The 23,004-nt window shown below is 37.7% G+C and overlaps 2 protein-coding genes across 3 annotated transcripts; both read left to right on the plus strand.

Moving 5' to 3' along the window:
• Positions 1 to 1,200: 1,200 nt before the first annotated feature.
• Positions 1,201 to 7,255, plus strand: LOC117627364. 2 transcript variants are annotated; one of them, XM_034359430.1, is made up of 8 exons: positions 1,201 to 2,511; positions 2,710 to 3,056; positions 3,573 to 4,661; positions 4,761 to 4,919; positions 5,143 to 5,497; positions 5,953 to 6,023; positions 6,140 to 6,262; positions 6,569 to 7,255. In XM_034359430.1, exons 1-8 carry the CDS (start codon positions 1,626 to 1,628, stop codon positions 6,923 to 6,925), a joined length of 3,387 nt encoding a protein of 1,128 aa, XP_034215321.1. In that variant the 5' UTR covers positions 1,201 to 1,625; the 3' UTR covers positions 6,926 to 7,255. The 2 variants fall into 2 exon arrangements, with proteins under 2 accessions (XP_034215321.1, XP_034215322.1); XM_034359431.1 differs by lacking the exons at positions 5,953 to 6,023; positions 6,569 to 7,255 and having other exon boundaries at positions 6,140 to 6,257.
• A 7,685-nt stretch (positions 7,256 to 14,940) lies between these two features.
• LOC117628056 (ubiquitin carboxyl-terminal hydrolase 9-like) lies at positions 14,941 to 22,985 on the plus strand. Its single transcript, XM_034360416.1, has 14 exons — positions 14,941 to 15,154; positions 15,311 to 15,487; positions 16,122 to 16,370; positions 16,564 to 16,708; positions 17,302 to 17,361; positions 17,480 to 17,575; positions 18,234 to 18,635; positions 18,740 to 18,880; positions 19,088 to 19,258; positions 19,914 to 20,171; positions 20,551 to 20,702; positions 21,114 to 21,641; positions 21,759 to 22,029; positions 22,282 to 22,985. The coding sequence occupies exons 2-14, from the start codon at positions 15,336 to 15,338 to the stop codon at positions 22,444 to 22,446; spliced, it is 2,790 nt and encodes a 929-aa protein (XP_034216307.1). The 5' UTR covers positions 14,941 to 15,154; positions 15,311 to 15,335; the 3' UTR covers positions 22,447 to 22,985.
• Positions 22,986 to 23,004: the final 19 nt, after the last annotated feature.

Raw genomic sequence — 23,004 nt, forward strand, 5'->3', positions numbered from 1 at the left:
CATTCTTATTTTTTACTTTGTTTTTGTCCATTTTTGTAGTTGGCAAACGGTCCATTTCATGCATGACATGGGGAAAGAACAATATAATTCAAAACAAGGGTTTAAAGGAAAGATTAAATTTTGTGGCAAATCAAATGATGGGTTTGGATTTGTAGCAATATGAAAAGATGGTCCTGGTTGGAAAGTATTATCACTCGCTTGATAGTAACTCAATAACTGAAATTAAATGGTGGGTCTGGTGAGTGAGAAATAAGTATCCGTGATCAAATATGACATTAAAACATTGCAATGTTTATGGGAGAAATGTATGGGAAAACATTATGTACCACAATCAGTACACTTTTGATTTGGATTTCTCTTTAATGGCTTATTAATTTGAATACGATACTTTTCAAAATGACATTTGGGGCTATTTTTTTTGTAATGAGTATACCGTAAAATTATCAGGAGGCCCCTCAAAATGAGTTACTTATTGAACATATGATTGTATTTGATTGATATCTTTAGATGAAATTGTTAAGAATACGAGTAGATCGACCTATTTTACATAGTTTAGTGCATAAATTTAATGAAAAAAAAAGTGTTGAAGTAAATTAACATATCACGAGATATGTACCACATAGAATTCGCGTTGAACAATGAGATAAAACTAAATAGATTTGAGTATCTCTCATAACCCAAATTTACTGCTGACCTTAATTAATTAAAACATTTGAAAGTAAACATTAAATACGTGCAATCACTTACAAACTCTACATATCAGATAAGGTTGGGCAGAAATAATTTCATTATGTATTTATCTTTTTTATTTTATTTTTCTCATTCCCTACGTTAGCGTATTCAAAGGAGACGTCTACTTTCTACAATTTTTTATTCTATTGTATTTCATAATATGCTTTACAATTTGTAATGCTGCTTTGTCTTTACGCTAGCTCACATCATATGTGGCATGTCACAATAAAAACATAATAAAATAAAAGTTTGGACTTTGCAGAGGTCTGTGGAAAATAAAACAAAAGTCCATTGGACCATAAATTGATCCAAAATTCAAACCCCAATGGGCCTCTAAAGAAGACTCAATCAATCCTGTTCTCACTAAACGATGTCGTTCGAGTTTCCGTCTGAACGCTCCGATGAATCACGGCCCGGCTCGTCTTTTGACGAGAAGCGATATTTTGGAGCCGAGCCGCGGTAACGAGTCAAAACTCGACGGACGCCAACACAAATTCACAAAACTCAGAAAAAAAAATAAAGAAAAAAGAAAACTGGCTCTATCTTTTTCAGTTCCGCTTAATCGTTCGCGAGAAGAAGCCATTTTCGTCCGTGCGGATAAAGATCCGTTCTTTCAAGCTCTTCGCCCCAGCAAAGAGAAGCCATAGCTTTCCAGATTCCAGGTACACAAATTTTCAAACACCAATCTTTCGATGCTTGGGAGCCGTATTCTGGGGAATTATCGAAATTCGTAGTCTTGTTAGAGATTTTGAAAACAATGCATCCAGACTGAGAATGATGTGAATTGGGATTTCTCAGGCTTAGGTTTAGGTTTAGGTTTAGGTTTAGGGGTTGTTTGTTTGATTGCGAGGAGACTAGGGTTTTTTGGTTTCAGGAGATTGGAGGTTGGAATTATGAAGGGTCGATCGCACCGCCTTCAGAACTCGGACCCTCCGGACGACTGGGTTAACGGGTCGTGGACCGTGGACTGCCTGTGCGGTGTGAATTTCGACGATGGCGAAGAGATGGTCAATTGCGACGAGTGTGGCGTATGGGTGCACACCAGGTGCTCTAGGTACGTGAAGGGAGATGATAATTTCGTTTGTGATAAATGTAAGACTAGGAACAATAGGAATGAGAGCGAGGAAACTGAGGTTGCGCAGTTGTTGGTGGAGCTTCCTACTAAGACTGTCAGAATGGAGAGTTCTTATGCCCATCCGCCGAATGTGCCTACTCGCCGCCCTTTTAGGCTTTGGACTGATATACCGATGGAGGAGAGGGTACATGTTCAGGGAATTCCGGGTGGGGACCCTGCTATATTTGGTGGATTATCGTCGGTTTTTACTCCCGAGTTGTGGAAGTCTACTGGGTATGTGCCCAAGAAGTTCAATTTTCAGTATAGGGAATTCCCTTGTTGGGATGATAAGAAGGAGGATGATGCTAGATTTGACGAAGACAATGAGAACCCTGTTAATAAAGGTGCTGGTGTTCTGTTCTCTTTGTTGGCAAACCCAGTGGCTGCTTTGGTGGGGATGAGGGGCCGAGAAGAGGATGGCGGGTATGACAAGAATGTGTCTTTGAAAGAACCGAAAAGGTGGGATAATGAGGTTGACGATCTTAGATGTGGTCAGAGTGGTGTGAAGAAGGAGAGAAGCTTACTTCGGCCTGTTGTATTCCATTCCGGCAAGCGAAAAAAGGATGATTTGGGGACATGCAAAGATCGGAGTAGCAAGAAGAAAGCTAGAGCTGCTGATAAAGAGGTTGATGCAAAGAAAAGAACCGCACAATCGTCTAAATCAGGTGATTTGCTGTGCTTTAGATGCTTTAAATGCTTTCTGTGTTTACTTTCTTTGTTTACTTTTCTTTATGTGATGGAACATATCAGTTTTCGATTTTGATAACTTACAAATGGTAAGAAATATAGTAGTGGGTGAAATCTTGCAGTGGTAGACATGCTCCTGTTAACTCCTACTTTTGTGTTTTAATTTTTATTACTAGTGTTTACACCCCCGAGTGATGCAAAACAATTGGAATTTTCTGAGGACAGAGGTCCGAAGACTTCCAAGGCTGACATTCAGAGTATGAAGAATAAGAAGTTGAGTGACTCTGTGGTCAGAGAACCTGCAGCACCTGCAGCAAACTCTTCTGTTGAAAAGAACTCTTCGGAAGCTGTAATTTCTGACATTTCTAAACATAAGCTTTCATTTGGTGATGGACTGAAGGATGACAAGGTTGGCCAGCAAGTTCTTGCAGTGCAGGGGAATATCACCCTTACCAAACCTGATGATGCTGTCACGCCATTGTTAGAGAACAATGACGATGCAACTGATCATGTAAAACCAGAGGTATGCTTTACTGATACTCACCTTTAGCGGGTTACTTAGTGTTTATTTTGTATTTTGTAGTTTTCAAAACACATCGCTTCATTAGCCCCTTGATTTCAACATTTATCCCCTTAATGGCACCATTGCTGCAATTTCCACTGTCTCCTCCATTTGGTACACTATGAATAATTGGATTATTCACAATTTATTTTGAAAGGTTGTAACCATGTTTTGCCTCTGTGAAGTTAAATAAGAAACAAAGTTTTGGCATATTTGTTCGTTTCCCTAAAATTTGATGCCAAGCATGTAGTAGCCTATAACTAAATTGACAATTTGAAGAGGTAAAAAACGATAGACAAAAGCATCAGCTTCCACTCTCTATGCAAGTAAAGTAATGGATTTATGCATTTAAGGACTACTGGATTTGACACTATTTAATGCTCGTTCATTGGACTGCAAATCTGGTGCTTTTTGTGTGTTTTGAGATTTTAGAGTTCAACTATTTTGTGGAAATGACAAATCTTGTAATTACAATAGGGAGATAGCACGGCAGATGATAATTTGGATGTGAAACCTCCCATTGAAGATGTTGCTGCACCAGAAATTAAGAATCAGGTTCAATATCCTACCGGTGGCGTGTCTATAGAACATTGTTCCAAAGTGAAAACAGAAGAACATGATGACAATTCTAGGAGCCCTTTGAATGCTCTGTCTTCTCCTCATGTTGATGCGCAGGATCTTGTCGTATCTTCAGATCACATGTCTGAAAGTTCGAAGATTAATGATGTGACAGTAAATGGCCCATTGTCCAGTGACCATAAGGTGCTAGGTGCTGACAGAAATTCAGAAGCAGCTAGTTATTCTCATACAGACAAGGGTGTTGAATTATCTGTTGATTCTTGCCAGCTTAAACGAGAATGGGAAGGTTCTGAGGATTCAATGACTCTGCAAAAAAGTTCTTCAGATGCCAACCATGGTTTGGTGTTTGCCGAAGAGCTTTCAAAACTCGGTGGGACTATCTTAAACTCTCCAGCAGTACCCAGTCAGTGTAAAACGGTAGTAGTCTGTGCTGGAAAATCTTCCACTGTTTCATCCACCATTGCAATCTCCAAATCATCCACTTATGATAACTTAAAATCTGGTGATGCTCAGAATCCTAATCCAATCCCCAAGCAACGAGTAATGTCTGAAAGTAATGTTAGCATTAAAAAGGACCGTGCTTCATGTGAGGATATGGATGAAGACAGGGACAATATGTCAAGGAAAACAGGGAAAGAGCAATTAAGATCCCCTACTAATTCTGCTCTGAAAACCTCATACTCAAGCCGGAATCATGATTCCATTTCCAAGTGGACCACATCAGATTCAAAAGATTCAGTGCTTCACTCATCTTCCAAAACATCTTCAACTGGGAATACTGCAGTTCCTTCAGGCTCTAGTGAGCCTGTTGGATCTCTGCCAAGCCAGAAGGTTTTACATGCTCATAATAAGTGTTCAGCTTCAAGCGCATTGCAAAGAGGTGAAAAGTTTAACCAGACAACTTCATCTAAGACTAATCAGAGTCACACGACGTCTGCTTGTCCACCTGCACCATCAAGTTTGCAGGCAAAACTAAGTGACGAAGAAGTGAGAAATTTTTTTTCATTGCTTTATATTTTTATCTTTCATTGCTGGTAGTAGGTTTCCTCTGATAAGATGTTATATATTTTATTGGGATTTTGGCAGCTTGCATTACTTTTACATCAACAACTTAACAGTTCTCCGAGAGTGCCTCGTGTACCACGTGTTCGCAATGCATCTAGCTTACCTCAGTTGGCTTCTCCAAGTGCAACAAGCACGTTAATGAAGCGCACATCTAGTTCTGGAGGAAAGGATCAGAATTCGGTAAGATGTCAAATTTTATATTATCTTTGGAAAAAAAAAATATGATGTGATTTAACCTATTCTTTTAATGAAAAAAATATGTCTAAATTTATGCAGATTCCAATATGAACTGTTAAAACTGGTTCTTTTTGTTACTAAGAAACTCATTCCTACATAAAATAATAATATATAAAATACTCCGAGTCAGGGTTCTGCTAACTAATCCCATTGATACAATCTATAGGTGTCTAGAAGAAAAGTCAGGGATAAAGATGGGTTCCGAAGTTCCCGTGAACATGATGATGAATCTAAAAGGATTGACAGGGTACCATCTTCTTCAGATCAAAGAAGACAAGATGCAGCATGTACATCGGATGTTGCTGCTAAGAGGGAGGACAATTTATCTTCAACGGTGGTACATTCCAGCAAGAGGAACATCCATTCTGCCTCCACTGCCACTGCCACTGCCACTGCAAACAGTGGACCATCTTCATCTACTGAGGCTAGTGATCGTAATGTGTCATCTGTACGCAGTTCCCCAAGGAATGCCTCTGATGATGATACAGGCGCAGTTGGTCCTGTTCATCGTACTTTGCCAGGTAGCTGTAATCTTTCTTTATGGTTTCCTATTTTTACTTAGGGGGGTGTATTCAATTCATACTTATAAAGACTTTTTTTAAGTAAGTGATTTTCGTAGAGTTGACAATTTTTTAAATACTTTCATAGAGTTGATAAAAGTCACTAGTAAATTGTCAAGACTTTTGCTCTTAACAATTAGCCTTAAAAGTATAGAAAAGTCATTCATTTAATAAGCTTTTTAAAAGTCATTAACTTTTTGGATACCACCAAACTTTTAAATACTTTTTACAAGTCATAACTGGATACTATCAAACTTTTTAATACTTTTTAAAAGTCTGGAGGTATTCAATTTTTAAAAGTCTAAATTGAATACCTCTGGACTTTTAAACTCTATAAAAGTCATTAAAAGTTTGAATTGAATACACCCCCCTTAGAGTTTTATTCATTGTTTGCTCATCCAGTTCTCCCTATCTAGGCTTGATAAATGAGATTATGAGTAAAGGCAGGCGCATGACATATGAGGAGCTTTGTAATGCTGTGCTGCCGGTATGAATGCTTTCAATAGAATGCTTGCTGTTTTGTGTGTAATTGTTGTCTCCCATAATGGGTGTAGAATAATAAGCTTCTTTGTTTGTTTTTCTTCTTTTTTGTTTTATTTGCAGCACTGGCATAACCTGAGAAAGCATAATGGAGAGCGCTATGCATACACAAGTCCTTCACAGGCTGTTCTTGATTGCCTTCGGAATCGACATGAATGGGCTCGGCTAGTCGATCGTGGTCCCAAGGTATCCTCATGAAATCATTTCAAACAGTTGGTTGACATTCTCTCTGTGCGTTTGTGTTTCATCGAATCACATATGCTTGGTTGCATGCTTTACTAACTTAATGGGAAATTAGGAGCAACGAATCAGGGCTGACATTTTGGTAGTTGAAAGGTTCTTTAGATTGCGGCTTGGTGATTTTGTTCCCATTTGCTTCAACATGATAAGTAGGACTATGTATTTTCTCATGCTATGTTTTTAGGACTTAGATTTGTGGGTGTGCTTGTGCTGCCTTTATATATTTCTGACCTCAAAATTGTTCCATGGCAGACAAATTCAAGTAGGAAGAAGCGAAAACTTGATGCTGAAGACTCGGAGGATAATGAATACTGCAGGGGTAAAAACCCAAAGGAGTCAGAAGGCAAAAGCATTGAAACGCAGAGAGAGGATTTTCCAAAGGGCAAGAGAAAAGCCCGAAAACGCCGGAGACTAGCTCTTCAAGGAAGAGGAATAAAGGATGTCAGGGAGAAACGGAAGGCAGATCTGCTCAGCGATGATGATATTGGACCATCATTTTCTAATTCCACTGAAGGAAGCATGTCCAGTGAGGATGATATTCAGGGAGGCGGAGCATGTCCAGTAGGAAGCGAGGCCTCTACTGGTTCGGATGAGACGGGGGCAATGTGATTGTTGATTTTCAGTGTTTGGTCGTAAGGGTTCTTGCAAGATTGGATCTGTAGGACCACAGCTGCCATACGGTTTGGAAGGCTTTTTGCACTGAAGTCCCAGATGCGATTTCATGTCAGATCAGAAAAATGTAATACTAGTGTACATATGAATTGTATAATTTTTGTGACAATGGGTTAGGAATTCCTTGTTTATTGAAGCGTAGGTTCAATTTGATTCTGTAAAATGTTAGGCAGGCTCCAGCTTCCCGGTAATCAAACCTAACATTTTGTGAATTCATCACCTTGATTTGCGAGCAAATTTGAAAGGTCAGATTTTCTTTTGCTTTTATCAATGGTCTTTCCTTCACAATTGTAATGTAGACAAAGGATATAAAACTGAGAAAATACCCTAATCAGAATTGTTTGGTCGCTCTCTATGATGCTTCAATTTTTCTTGGCATTTCCCTTCCTCTAAAGCTTTTTTCCTCCTTAGCCTGGACAATTAATTTTTTTTAAACATGATTTCACCATCCCGCAGTTTATCTACACCACTATCACAATACTTGTATCTAATAACCCAAGAGCCAACAAAAGAACTAGTATCAGGGAATCCTCATCCATCTGATCAAGAAAAATCCGTTGTGCTTTAAGGAGCACTAGTAAATGATTTGACTCAAAACTTTGTGGAATCAACTTAAATTAAATTCTTATTTACAAATGTCTAGGAAAGCTTTAAAATCTAAGAGCTAATAACAATACACGTATTTTTTTTGCATATTTGATATGTATCATTCACTGATCATTTCACGCACTACTGAAAAAATACTACAAGTAAAAATTAAATAAAAAATATTGAAAGATTATATACAAAAGGGCTGATTTTTCAATATTGGATATACCACTCGATTTATCTATGTGAATGCAATTATGTGCCTCAAAGAATTGCTCCACGTAGTATTCTATATAACTCCTCGTGTAGCTCTCTATTTATGAATTTTAATTCCTTTTATATGCCTAGCCATATGGATTTGCATTCACTAATGAACCCCTTCTTTCTCCTCTGTCATCTATTTTAGGATGTTTCAATTACTACCATTCAAAATGTAAGTTGTTTTAATTGAAAAGAAACATTTATTTTAGCAATTATGTAAGGTAGTAACATTTATTTTAGAATGTTTCTATTACTACCATTCAAAAAAGAAAAATTATATTTAAATAAATAAATTAAAATTAAAACTTAAAAAAAAAATCTCTCACCCTCTCACTCCTCCCAGCCTCCCCACCCCAACTTCCAGTTCCCCACCTCATCATCATCAGTCATCACCACTCACACAATCGCCGGCGCCGTCATTCACAATCTGCCATAAGCCAAGAAATACTCTCCTCAGCAACCACACACCTCGTGCTGGCCCACATGCTTATGTGTAGCCTCGTACTGCTGGCTCACAGGCTTATAACTTATAAGTAGGTTTTCCACGTGGAGCCACATCAGCAGAAAAAATAGGCCCCACATCAGCCATTTAAGCAAGTTTCCCCTCTGATTGACTTAGAATTAGAAGCAGCATCAGGCTCAAGAACATAGTTTGTTCTCGTGTCTTTGTTGATTTGCTAATGCAAGCATTAGGCAGGTTGATTTTTGGTGTGCTTTTTTTTTTGACCATGTGTGGATAATTAAGGTTCTAAACAACTTACTCTGTTTCAGGCTTCTTCTTTACGAGAAGCCGTGCACACTTGAGGAATCTGCGAGCTAAAAAGTCCTTGTATTGGACTTTTTACTTTTTTCAGGAGGACCTTCAGATGAGTCAGTTTTGGTGATTATTTTGATTTATCTGTAGTGAGTGTGAGTCTATTGATCTATGCTTTTTTCTGCAGATTCTTCTTGAGGTGCAATTTGCCTTAAGCAGCCCAACATCAGCATATACAGATGATAAATGTTATCGTTATAAATAGTTCCAACGAAAAAGGAGATAGGGGAGGATTGCAGCTTGTTTTATGAATAGTTCCATCCAGTGTTTGCCTCTCGCTTGTCCCACGTGGATAGTCTTGAACACTGATTGCTTTACTCCTTTTTTTCCCCTAAATTTCTAACATATGTCGTTGCAGGGTGAGCTTGCCCTTGCCTTTGATGAGTTGTTGAGGAAATTGTGGTCCTCAGTTCAGGACGAACAAATGATTGCACCACGTTCGTTCAAGGGCAAACTTGCTCGATTTGCTCCTCAGTTTAGCCAGAAAGACTTACTTTTAACAGAGAATCATAGCAATGTTTTGGTATCCCGTCCAATAACACAATGATACGTGGAAAAGTCATCTCACGTGTCATTGCGTCATTGGCCGGGATAACAAAAAGTGTTATTCCTGTTGCATAAAAGTCCTCCTCCAGTTTGGCAGCTATGATTCTCAAGTTAGTACTGTAACTGTACCTTTTCTTAAATGTCCTCTCTATCTTTAGTGCATATGCTACATTATTCTATTCTATCTCTAGACTCTACTGCCAAGCCAAATGTGCAATAGATTATTACATTTTTTAGTATAGTTTCACCAAGTCTTGTAAAGCCATCTACAATACTTTTCTAGCAGTATTTATGACAAGTTACCTGATTATTGTATTTGTTCTGAATGATGAAATATTCTTTGTAGGAACTTGTTGCTTTCTTACTGGGTGGACTGCATGAAGATTTGAACCGTGTCAAGAATAAGCCGTACATGGAAACAAAGGATTCAGATGAATGTCGGAAAAATCACAGGGCCCGAAATGATTCATTGATTTGTGGATGTTTGCCAGGTAAGAAATATTTTTACTGTTATTGTTGTATCTGTATCATATAATGTGTGCATCTTGTGCGTTGCTATTTTTACCGTCCATCTACTTTTTGTTAAAGTCCTTATTATTGCATGTAAACTTGTAAGTGTACTAAATCGCATCTGAACTTTCTGACATTGTTGCTTTCATACACACATTGAAATGGCACCTAGTGAAGATGCATACAAGGGACTATACAGGACCTAAATAGAATTTGGAAACAAATAAGTTAAAGAGGTTCAAGGCTTGCGGAGGATGGCTGATTTCTGCTTTTGAAATAGTAATTTTGTGTTTTGCATGTTGTTTCATGCTCACTTTTCTTCATTATTGTAAGCTTCTAAAGTAGGTATCATGATTCCATTTCCAAGTGGACCACATCAGATTCAAAAGACTCCGTACTTCACTCATCTTCCAAAACATCTTTAACAGGGAATACTGCAGCTCCTGCGGGCTCTAGAGAGCCTGCTGGATCTCCGCCCAACCGGAAGGCTATACATGTGCAAAATAAGTGTTTAGCTTCAAAAGTGTTGCAGAGAGGTGAAAAGTTGAACCAGACAACATCATACAAGGCGTACAGGGAAGCATTATTATAAATTTCTGTGTATAACATCTACAAATTCTTCAAAGAAGTACCTACTATCGTAATCAAGTTCATCTAACGTAACAGTGGGTCGACAACATACTTGTGAAAAATGATGAAATAAATTTCGAATAAATCTAAGCAGGTCTTCCGGAGTACCAATGTAGTCAGTCTTCTCTTTGAAGAAATAAACCCCTGCATGTAGTCAGACCAAGATGCTATGGCAGACTTGCTATTCCAATTCCTGTATTGGTCAAAAACCTGTCAGCTGAGGATTTTCCAGAAGTTGTTCCCAGGGTCAGCAGCCATCAATCGATATAACCTATCTGCATATTCTAGACGTTTCATTGGGGTCAAAAGAAAAGGGTGGTTCCTCAGTTTAAAATAAAACTCATTGTACCTGAAAAGACAATAAAAATAATCATTATAACAAAATATAACACATTATATTTCACCAAAAATCAATAGATGAATATCCCTCACCATAACCAACAGGTACTCAAAATACAATTGAGAAAGGCATCCTTCTCAGGCCACCGGAAACTTGAAGTCAACAAAGAAAACAGACTCCTAAAAAGCAACTCTATGTCGACAAAATCCTGCCGCTTTTTAAAATCATAAAGATCTTTACTTTTATCACTACAGAATCCTTCAAGGTTTATCATTTTCAAATGACCAGCAACGAACACATAGCTGGATTTCAAGTTCAACACCCCATGGTAGCAACCATAGCTATGGATCTTAGACACAGAAACAATCAACTCCCTGTCAATATAACATAAAAATACTTAGGTCAAAACATTAACATAAATTTAAATAGCAAACGGTAATTTGAGAACCACCTTATCTCAATCATCCAATAATCACACAAAACACGATCTCTTTAAATAATGTTTATCTTCTTCGAATCGTGCACTGCACCATATCTGATCTGGCCAAACCAGTCAGCAAGGGACATTCCCACCTTTTCATAGTAGATCATAGCATATATCTTTGAAGAATACGTCTGTTTGGCAGTGATATGTTACCATTTTCTTGTACCTTGGGCACTTGAATTAAGCTTGCAGAGTATAATTTTAGCTTTAAATTTCCTCCAATATCACACATCTATATCACACCTCTTATATTAGTATTCAAAACAATTTTTTTTTTTTCTCTTTTCCATCATCAGTTGAGGCTTGAGTAACAACAATTATACTTTCTTCAAGAGCGTTAAAATCAAGCAATATAATGAGCTTAGTGGCATGTAAGATTATAAATATGTTTGGTAAAATGTGATGCATGATTAAAATGCAAATGTGAAGGTTAAAATGCACACGAAAAACATTCGAGGTGGTTAAGCATGCAAGGTAAATTATGGGCCGGTTTGATAACTATTTCAATTTTAGTTTTTAGTTTTTAGTTTTCATTTTTTAGGGTAGAGTATAGATGAAAATGAGAGTGAGGATGAGAGTGAGGATGAGATTGAGAGAGAGGATGAGAGGGAAAAGTAACAAAAGTGAAAACAAAAACTTGAAAGTGAAAACAATTTCAAATAGATTTTAGTTTTTATTTTCACTTTTGTTACTCCTTCCTCCCTCCTCCCCTCTCATCTCCCATCTCCATCTCATCTTCACTCTCATTCTCCCTCTTTTCCCTTTATACTCTAGCACAAAAAATAAAAACTGAAAACTAAAATTGAAATGGTTATCAAACGGGCCCTATATTTTCAATTCGAGGTGGTATCCTCCACTGCACCATACCTCACCTTATCAAACCAATTAGCAAGCGACATGTCAATCCTATCATAGCATATTGTAGCAAATCTTTTTAAAGAACTGGTCTTTCCATCAAGATCTCTGCCAATTTTTCAGCTACATATGGTACATGCTAAAATATTTTGGGAATTTTATGTATGTTGTATTCTTTTCCATAAGGAAGTTTATATAGGAGTAGGTTTACTATCTTTCTTCCAAAATTTTCTAATAAAAGTCCAAACTTCAAATCTACCCTCGCCCAAATTTCAAAAAACATGTACAATAGTTAAGTCTCCATGCTTAATTAGAACTTATATTATAGTCACTCTCTAAACTACATTCCAACCAACAACCACAATAAAGTATCATCTCCCTCATTTGAATACAGAAGTTCAACAACGTGTAAATTCTACATAAAAACTATATATAAACTCAGCAATTGACCATTATTTGATCTTCCAGTGAATACCTTATAGTGATGGAGTGATGTGAAGGCCAGTGTTTACTCTATGCTAATGCTGCTTTTTATTGATTTGATTAGGTAATTGTTTATGCGAAGGAAAAACCTTATTCTTCTTTTCCTCCTGCAATTGATGACCTTTTGATGGAGAAAAATGTCAAACAAAGTGGGGCAAATATTCAGTTATGCTAAGATACGCTCATATTATTATTATTCTCCAATATGGAGGTATTTATACAAGTACAAAGATGTGTTACCCTAAATAAAATAGGAAACATATCTAAATTACAATAGGAAGTAAATCTCTATTACAATAGGACTAAATAATAATTGGTAAGTAACCAAAATTCTAATGAAATAAGGAATCAAAATCCTAACTAAGTAAGGACTCATCAACACTCCCCCTCAAGTTGGGCAAAGATGTTTCGTATGCCTAACTTGACAAGCGAGTCACAGAACACCATGCTCAACATTGATCAACTGAACAATTATAGAGAAGGCCTTGTCATAAATCACAAGTGAAACAACTAACAAACCTTAACACAGAGGGCACATAAAAGCATAACATAGAAACCCTGTGAGCATGACAGTAGGTAAGGCAGAACACAGAAACCCTATGAGCACGACAGTAGATAAGGAAGAACACAGAAACCCTGTGAGCACTGTAGTAGGTAGGCAGAACACACTGTGAGTACTGCAGTAAGTAATGCAGCACATAGAAACCTTGTGAGCACGGCAGTAGGTAAGGCAGAGAAAGCAAAGGCAAGGTCAACGGGCGTGACCACAACGGAAACACACCAGCAAAGGCATAAGCAACAATACTGGCACCATAACAGGCAAGAGCAACAATACTGGTACTAACAACAGCAATACAAGGCACTGGCACCAGCAAGAGCAACAAGGCAGGGACATAACAGGCATCATCAACAGTAATCAGCACTATCCCCAACAAAAGTCATAATAGGTAGGAGTAATAACATTGTCCCCAACAAGAGACATAACAGGGATGAGCAACGGTACTGGAGCAAATGACATAGTAGTCAGCAGCAGTAATAATAACAAATACTTCCATTATCGCACAAACAACTTATCTTCACTCCCCATCTCCCCCTGAAGAGAATGGGTCGTCTGAACCATAAGAGAAGTGACACTTAAGAAACAAAAGCTGGTTGAAGCTCAGATGTAGAAGAATCAGTCATGGCAGATAGGTAGCTGAATTGCAGCAGAATAGATGAGCAGCGATGTCAGTCCCCCTCAAATCCGACGATGTATGAGAGTCGAGATTTGGAGAAAGCAACACCGAAAAATAAAGTTGCAGCACCCAAATAAAGTTGCATCTATCTTCCCATCAAATTTGACATTGGTAAAGGGTCGAGATTTGGAAGAAAATAAATTGAAATAATAGTAAAGAGACTCAAACATGCCAATCTCGTGGCAGAAACAAATGCAAGAGGGGAAGGTGGTAGCATACGGCTATCCCATGAAGAAAAAACTTCGGAAAATGAGAATAGTAAGGGAGGAAACCTAGCAAATCATGAACAAAGACAAAGATAAAGATAAGGTGCTCAAACGGGAATTAGAGCAAAGGACACCGAAAAAAGGAAACCCTTTATGTGTGGAATAGGAATAAATAGAGTGCCCATCAAAGGGAAGCAATATTATATAAGGGAGCTGAAAAGAGTTTGCTGCAGAGCAGGGGAAACCTCATTGGTAGATCAAAGAGGAAGAAACTAAAGATATTTAAAAAGTAAAGCATGAGTAATTGCATGTGACAATTTTTTAAAAAGAAACTAGTGGAAGAAAGTGAGGTGCTAGAACTGAAAAAAGGAGAGAATAATGTTGTGATTGAAGGAAAATAATGATAAAGGAAGGTGTCTGTGAAAAAATAGACTGACAGAGAAAGGTATGAATATTGGACTCGCCAACAAATCCTAACTAAGTAAGAATTCGCCAACAAAAAACAATGGAGATAACATTATTTTGCTATTTCCAGTCAATAATACCATGCCACATAGAAGTGTTATTTCCCTATTTTATGAAAGTCTTTCTCCTTTTGAGAGTTCACAAGTGCATTATTGACGGTTTGCATTTGCATGTTGATTCTTCTCACCCTCTCTCTCTCTCTCTCATTTTATATGATTTCCAATTCCATCTCCTTTCAATTCAGTTTTTGAATTCATTTTCTTATTTTAATCAAAACATTCATGGATCTGTGAGTTGGAAAAGATGTGGCTGATGTGGAGACATGTCAGCAAAAAAAAAGGTCCCACATCAGCCACACCAGCATTTAGCAGAATGACTAACGGTTCATTGACGGAGAGGCTTATGTGTAGATTTTCCTTGAGTTTTGGGTATTATTTTGCAAGATTTAAACAATCGGGTACTAATTTGAAATTACCCTAAAAGTTTTGGGGGTTTTATGTAGTTAACCCAGAAAAGGAAAGACAACAGATCGTTGAAAGGACGGTAAGAGACTTCTCTGGCTTTTGTCTCTCCCAGTCTCCAGATCAGTTACCATTACCTCCCAACCCAACAACGTCTTCTACCCACCTACCTTCAACTGCAATCTAGGGTTCCTCACCCTTCTCTCTCTCTCTCTCACTGTTTTTCTTTCCGTACATTCTCTCCTCTGCCCCGCGATCTCTCTCCCTCCATTTCTATTGAACTTGAAGGTTCGTCCAGTTCCTCAATTCCGCTTTCTGATTTTGTAACTTTTACTTTCAATTTCGTTCGATTGGGGTCGGGATTGAATTGGGTTAGATTTGAATTTGTGATCTCTTTTGTGTTTAATTGATTTTTTACTTAGTTGAATTGATCTGTTGGGTTAGGTCGTGTGAATCGTCATCGTCAATCATGACGATTGCGGATTCGGGTTTCATGATGGAGAACGGAGCAAGCTGCCTACCGCACACACCAGAGGAGGAGAAACGGATCATCGACGAATTGGCCCGCAAATCGGAAGCCAATGTCAAAGAAGGCAACTTGTTCTACGTTGTTTCTAACAGGTCTTTTTCCTTTTTGATTGAATTCACTGCAAAGGTTTTATCTTTGCATGGACTACCATCTTTGTGATGTTCAATACTTTAACAAGTGTTTTGGCATCGTATTTCTTTGGTTGGTTCTGGGAATTCAGCTTCTGGTGGGCTTTACGTGCTTTCTAAGCCAATAATATGCATCTATGCTATGCTTCTGTAGTGGGCAATTGGGTATTCTCAATTAGTTTTCTTTTTTGTTTATAACTTTTTAGGAAATCAGTCGCCTTCTGTTTACTGATCGTAGCTTTGTCCTGAAAACTGCCTTTTGTTAAGAGACTGTTGATGGCATTCCTTTTCTTTTATAGCAAACAATGGTTGTTTTCTCATGGGATCATTAACTAGTCTCGTGCTTTTACAATAATATTTATGTTTGAATACATTCTTGTGACATTGGTTTGTATCGGTATGGCCAGTAGCTGGTTTAGTTTGAATAAGGCAAAATTTTCTTTCTGCTTTGTAGAAAAGATTTAGCGTGACCTGCACAAGTAAGAACCTATACTACTTTGCATGGGTGCGCTACTTTGAAGACTTATTGGTTGTAGTGTTGGGCTACCTGCTGTTGGTGTTTTGGCATGTTTGTAACTAGGTTCTACTGTTTGTCCAGGTGGTACTCAAGCTGGAAGAAATATGTTGAGCAAGGCACTGGAGAACGTCTAAATGATGAGTGGTATTCGGAGTCCCAACAAATGGATCTGCTCTCATCAAAGATTGTAGCTAGACCTGGACCAATCGATAATTCTGATATAGTTGTAAATGAATCTGAGGGCAATGATTTACAGCTTCATAGAATGCTGGTGGAAGAGCGTGACTATGTCTTAGTTTCTCAAGAAGTTTGGGAAAAGCTTTCCGATTGGTAATTAATTATTTCTTTTTTCATAGAACCACTCTCGCTTGTATGATCCTTCTGCTTGTATTTTTTTTTTAAAAATGTACACAGCATGTGCTTGATATCCATGTTTGATAGTAAACTGCAATACAAAAAGGATGCAACGATCTTTTCGTTTTTCCTCCAATTTTGTTTCAGTTATTTTCTACAAATCTTACAGGTACAAAGGAGGTCCAGCGTTACCAAGAAAGTTGATTTCTCAGGGTGACGTTCACAAGAATTTGATGGTGGAGGTCTACCCGTTGTGCCTTAAGTTTATTGATTCTAGAGACAACAGCCAGACAGTTATAAGGTTAAGCAAAAAGGTACAACAATCATCCTTTTGTTTTTTTTGTTTTTCTCCATGCATTTATATCCATGAGAAGTATTTTTTAGATTGTTTTAATTGCTTGTAGAAAATGATGTTTAAGAAGGGATTGCCATTTAGAGTTGCATTAGCGTTGTTTTTATTCGTCTGAAGGTTTTGCGTGGTTCGAAGCAATCTTTATTGTATTTTGTTGATGACCTATCCTTCTCATTCATGAATGTGTCAATCTATCTTGTATTTTTTTTGTAATAAATAAAATACTGTTGATGTGGTGCTTCTCTTTCTGAGAGGATTACCTGGAAAGTTTTAAGATGTAGTACTATAAACCTGTTGTGTTATTTCTTTTTGAGCTTTAAGTTCTTTTCATCTAAGCTTTTCTTTCTAACATGTTTCCCCTCTGATTGACTTAGAAGCATTGAGTTTAAGAGTTCAGATGTCTTTGTTTTGATTTTTCTAATGCAAGCATGTAGGTTAATCTTTGGTGTGGTTTTTCTTTTTCCGTTCTTCGACATATGTAATCTTGTGGCTGGCATAGATGTGATGACTCCATATGTAGATAATGAAGGTTCTAACAAACTTACTCTGTTTCAGGCTTCTGTACAAGAGCTTTACGAGAAGGTGTGCACACTTCGAGGAATCGAGCAACAAAAGGTACATTTATATAGTTAGTTTTCCCCCCTTTCTTTCTTTTGGGCTTGAGTTTTCTACTTTAGTTACAATGTAGTTATGTTATGTTGTCTTGTTTGACGTTTATAACTTTCAATCACAGGCCCATATTTGGGACCACTTCAATATGCAGAAGCATACGTTATTGGATGCTTCAAACCAAACCCTGGAGCAATTGAATTTGCAGATGGATCAAGAAGTGAGTGCTTCTGTGTTATTGATCATTAATTAGAATATTCTTTGGTAGTTGAAATATATGATTGTGCATCTCCAGCTATGATTTTATCTTTTAATTGTAAATAATTTATAATTACCTGCATGCCAAAAAGTTCTTTTTTTTTTTGGGGTAAATACCACAAGGTGTCCCCACACCCAAAGGGAGGGATTAATCCCCGCTCGGGGTTTGGCTTCCCTCTGGCCACAAAGTGCTTCCAACTTAATTATCCACATATGGTAAAAAAAAGTTATTTTGTTTTAGAAGGAAACAAGCTTAAAAGTACTAGAAAGACCAATAATACTGTTTCATAGAATTCCATACTTATTTCAGAGACATCAAGACTCTTTTGATTGTTACAGTATGCCAACTAAAGAAATCCTGAGTTTTTCCTTTTGAACAGGACTTATTTTCAAGAAATTTTGATTCTGGTAGGAACTATGAGCTAAGTTGTGTTTGGTTGCCTACTTATTACTGATTATGCTGCAACCAACTTTAAGTACAAATATGATGCCTGGTTATTTTTGCAGAGTCCTTGTATTGGACTTTTTACTTTTTTCAGGAGGACCTTCAGATCAGTCAGTTTTAGTGATTATTTTGGTTTATCTGTAGTGAATCTATTGATCTATGCTTTTCTGTGCAGATTCTTCTTGAGGTGCAAGTTGATGGAAATCATTCTTCTCAATTTTCTAGGGACTCAACAGGAAATGAGTTAGCATTAGTACCCATAGAACCATCAAGGTCATCTATGACCATTGCAGGGGGGCCTACCTTGTCGAATGGCCATTCAATGGATTATAGTTATAATTTGCCTCAGGGAAGTGCCTTAAGCAGCTCAGCATCAGCAGATACAGATGATAAATGTTATGTTTATAATCCAATGAAAAAAGGAGATAGGGGAGGTTTGGCAGGATTGCAGAATCTTGGAAATACTTGTTTTATGAATAGTTCTATCCAGTGTTTAGTCCACACACCCCCTCTTGTTGAGTATTTCTTGCAAGATTACTCGGATGAGATCAACACAGAAAATCCCCTAGGAATGCATGTAAGTGGCTATCTTTGCCTCACGCTTGTTCCACATGGATAGTCTTTAACACTGATTGCTTTGCTACTTTTCTCCCCTAAAATTTCTAACATGTGTCGTTGCAGGGTGAGCTTGCTCTTGCCTTTGGTGAGTTGTTGAGGAAATTGTGGTCCTCAGGACGAACAACAATTGCACCGCGTGCATTCAAGGGAAAACTTGCTCGATTTGCTCCCCAGTTCAGCGGCTATAATCAGCATGATTCTCAAGTTAGTCCTGCATTTTTTCTTAAATGTCTTCTCTTTGGTACATGTAACATTATGCTATTCTCTAATGCCAAATGTGCAATAGCTTGTTACAGTTTTTATTAAATTTCACCAAGTCTTCTAAAGCCATCTAGAATAATTTTCTAAGGGTATTTATAATAAGCTACCTGATTATTGTATTTGCTCTGAATGATGAATTCTTCTTTATAGGAACTTCTTGCTTTCTTACTGGATGGCCTACATGAAGATTTGAATCGTGTCAAAAATAAGCCGTACATTGAAACAAAGGATTCAGATGGTCGTCCAGATGAGGAAGTCGCAGATGAATGTTGGAAAAATCACAGGGCCCGAAATGATTCATTGATTGTGGATGTTTGCCAGGTAAGAAATCTTTTGACTGTTATTGTTGTATCATATAATGTGTACATCTTGTGTGTTGCTGTATTTATCGGTCATCTACTTTTTCTTGTAGTTGAGTTTCTAGTCCTTATTACATGGCAACTTGCAAGTGTACTAAATCGCATCTAAACTTTCTGCTATTGTTGCTTTCAAATACACATGCACACATTCATTGAAATGGCACCTATGGAAGATGCATACAAGAATAAAGGGTCTATACAGGACCTATATAAATTCGGAAACAGATAATTTAAAGAGGTTCAAAGCTTGAGGGGGATGGCTGATTCCAGCTTTTAAGGAGTGCTAGGTCCTTTAGATTTGTAGAACCTTAAACGCCAGCCTTTTTGCTCTTCTATAATCCTATATTGCTTATGCTAACATCTTGGTGCCTTTAAATTGGATTCTTATGGTCAATTTTTTATCAAATTATAGCAAAATTTACTTGCCTTTTTATGTTTAGCTCGGTATTTGTTTGTTTCAAGAGTAATTTTGTGAGTTGCATGTTGTTTAGTGCTCACTTTTCTTCTTTATTGTGGGCTTCTAGGGTAATGTAATTCATAGTTGTGGCATTTTTGTTGAATGTACAAGGTTTATCTTTGGTTATTGGAAATCAAAATCTGGTTTAACTAATGTCCAGGGTCAATATAAATCGACGTTGGTATGCCCAGTTTGCAGCAAGATTTCAATTACTTTTGACCCTTTTATGTACTTATCATTGCCTCTACCTTCAACTGTCACTCGGTCAATGACGGTGACTGTGGTTTATGGTGATGGACGTGGTCTTCCAATGCCATACACTTTAACTTTGATAAAAGATCGCTGCATTAAGGATCTTATTGCCGCATTGGGTACTGCATGCTGCTTGAAGAGTGATGAAAGCCTTATGCTTGCTGAGGTAATATTGAGTTCACTGACTTATAATTTTCCTCTTTCTGTCATTTATTTATTTGTTCTGTGGAACTGTACCTTTATGTTAGTTTGATTTGATATGATTTGTTGGCTCATTCCAACATTCCCTATTAGTAAAGTTTTTCGGCGGGGTAGTCTAATATGGTATCAAAGTTGTAGTTTCAAGAGGCGTTGGAACCTCTCATCCCTCATCATTCCCCGGTTTACTTTGTGCACTTCAGATTAAGGCTGCATGCGTATGTTTCTCTACATGCAGGATTGGGGTTGCACTTTGAGTTGGAGGGATGTTGGTTTGAAACATATTGTTGGCGCATTTTCTAATAAGTGTTTTTGTGTACAATAGTAGTCTAACACTTCTATTTCAGGTATATGAACATCGAATTTATCGATATTTAGACAACCTTTCTGAACCATTGTCGTCAATTAAGAATGATGACCGCATTGTGGCTTATCGATATTCTAAAGAAGAAGCAGCTTTCAAAACCAGACTTGAAATCATTTATCGATGGCAGGAAAAGTAAGTTTGCTTTCCTTAATCTGTAGCGGTTGGATTTGCTTGTAGGTAAACTTGTCAAAGTGTGAACTTTGTTTCGACCCTGTGATTGTGATGTTTAAAGGACGTGTATGAGCCTGCCACAAAATGTTGATTTCATTGAAATTGGAGGCCCATGGAACCCCTTATTTTTTAATCTCATCTTTCTCAAAATGAGGTTCATGTAGGCCCTGATAGACAGGTCATTCTTAACCTTCTTACATGTTGCCTTTTTCTTTGGCTGTCTAGAAAGAGAAAGAGGATCTTCCATAACCATACATACTTAATTGCCTAGTTGCTGCGTATATTCCATTGGATAAGCTCTTTTATCATTATTGCTTCTGTTTTTTTTTCCTTTTTGGCTGAAATTTTAACCAAAGCTTTGTCAATTTCCAGATCTACATCAGATTCTCTAAAGGGTCAGAGAAAGCTTTTTGGAACACCATTGGTTGCTTATCTAGGAGAAGACAAATTAAGTGGAGTTGATATTGATAGAGCTGTCTCCAGAATTCTGTCACCTTTGAAGAGAGCAGTTAAGCTTAACAGCATAAAAGAAAATGGATTAGTTTCACAAGGCATTGATGAAGCATCAAACAGCCACAACTCGAGGCCCATGGACAACATAGAACTAGAGGAAACATCTAGTGGCGAGTTGTCCTTCCATCTATTTTTAGCTGATGAAAGGGGTTCGAGCTGCAAACCAATTGAAAAGTATATGCCCATTAGTTCTGGTAAACCCATAAAGATTTTTCTGGACTGGACTAATCAAGAAGATGAAGTATATGATGCTAGCTACCTCAAGGATCTACCTGAGGTGCACAAGAATGGGTCTACCGCAAAGAAAACTCGGCAAGAAGCTATTTCCTTATTTACATGCTTGGAGGCATTTCTGAAGGAAGAACCTCTAGGGCCTGATGATATGTGGTAGTGTACTTCTACCAATTTAGTGGCTTCTGATATGGCATTATTTTAAATTTTCAGGCAAAGTGGGTATCATCATATGCAATATTTTGACGTATGCTCTTGAATTTTGCAATACAGGTACTGCCCTAAGTGCAAGGAACATAGACAAGCTACAAAGAAACTGGATTTGTGGATGTTGCCAGAGGTTCTTGTTTTTCACTTGAAACGGTTCTCATATAGCAGATACTCAAAGAATAAACTTGATACGTTAGTGACTTTTCCAATACATAATCTTGATTTGAGTCAATATGTCATGAACAAGGATGGAAAACCTCATTTATATGAGCTATATGCCATTAGCAACCATTACGGTGGTCTAGGTGGTGGGCACTACACTGCATATGCAAAGGTAAAACTCTGATACATCTCATCTTTTCTGAGTTTGAATGGTGCCCTACTGGCTGAGATCGGCTAGTTGATGACATCTTCCCCCCTGCTAGTATTACAATGATACTGTAGGCTTTGTGATTCATATTTCAATCACTGGCCAATGGCAAAAAATTAGCAGTATTCCATAGTTATATGATATTACAATGATATTGTAGGCCTCTTTAAAATATTATCTGTTGAGATAAAGTTATCTTGTTTGCCAATCTTGCAGTTGATTGATGAGAACAGATGGTACCATTTCGATGACAGTCATGTTTCTCCAGTCAATGAAACTGACATCAAGACTTCGGCTGCCTATGTGCTATTTTATCGGAGAGTTAAAAGTGGACAAAAGATTGGAGAGGCCGAGTCATCAGGGACTCATATGGAATCTTGACGATATCAATCGAGGGCATCCTCCTATTATAGGGTTTTGAAGCTTCCTATAGGTTAAGCTGACTTGGTCCAAGAATGGTGAGCTTTGTTTTACTTGGCTAATGGGACCTGGCAATCGGCAGGTTGAAGGTACAGATTGCACGATACTGGCATGGACTAAAGCCGTAGTACAAGGGGCTGCATGACATGGCTGTTGATACTAGGAATGTGTTCGCCATCTCATACAATATTTTTTAAGGGAAAAGAAAAGAAATTTTGGTAGCCATTTATCCATTAGATTTCCTCTGGTAAAGATTTCTTCAAACATCCACCTGACTCTGCTTCTTTTTTCTTTTCTTTTTTTGGTCAAGACCTGACTCTGCTTCTTATTTGTTGGGAAGAGTAGCAAATTATTTTAGAACTTCAGTAAGATGTTCTATGTTTATTATGGCAGTGCAATTTAAGATGTAGAGACAGGACAGATTTTGTACTGGACGAAAAACACTGTAATAGAATCAGAGGCAAAATTGGTGGAAAGTTGAAAGAACCTTGTGTTTTTTACCCCTAGCCTTTGCAGATT

This window comes from Prunus dulcis, chromosome 5, assembly GCF_902201215.1.
Source record: "Prunus dulcis chromosome 5, ALMONDv2, whole genome shotgun sequence".
In the NCBI taxonomy this organism is placed as follows: Eukaryota; Viridiplantae; Streptophyta; class Magnoliopsida; order Rosales; family Rosaceae; genus Prunus; species Prunus dulcis.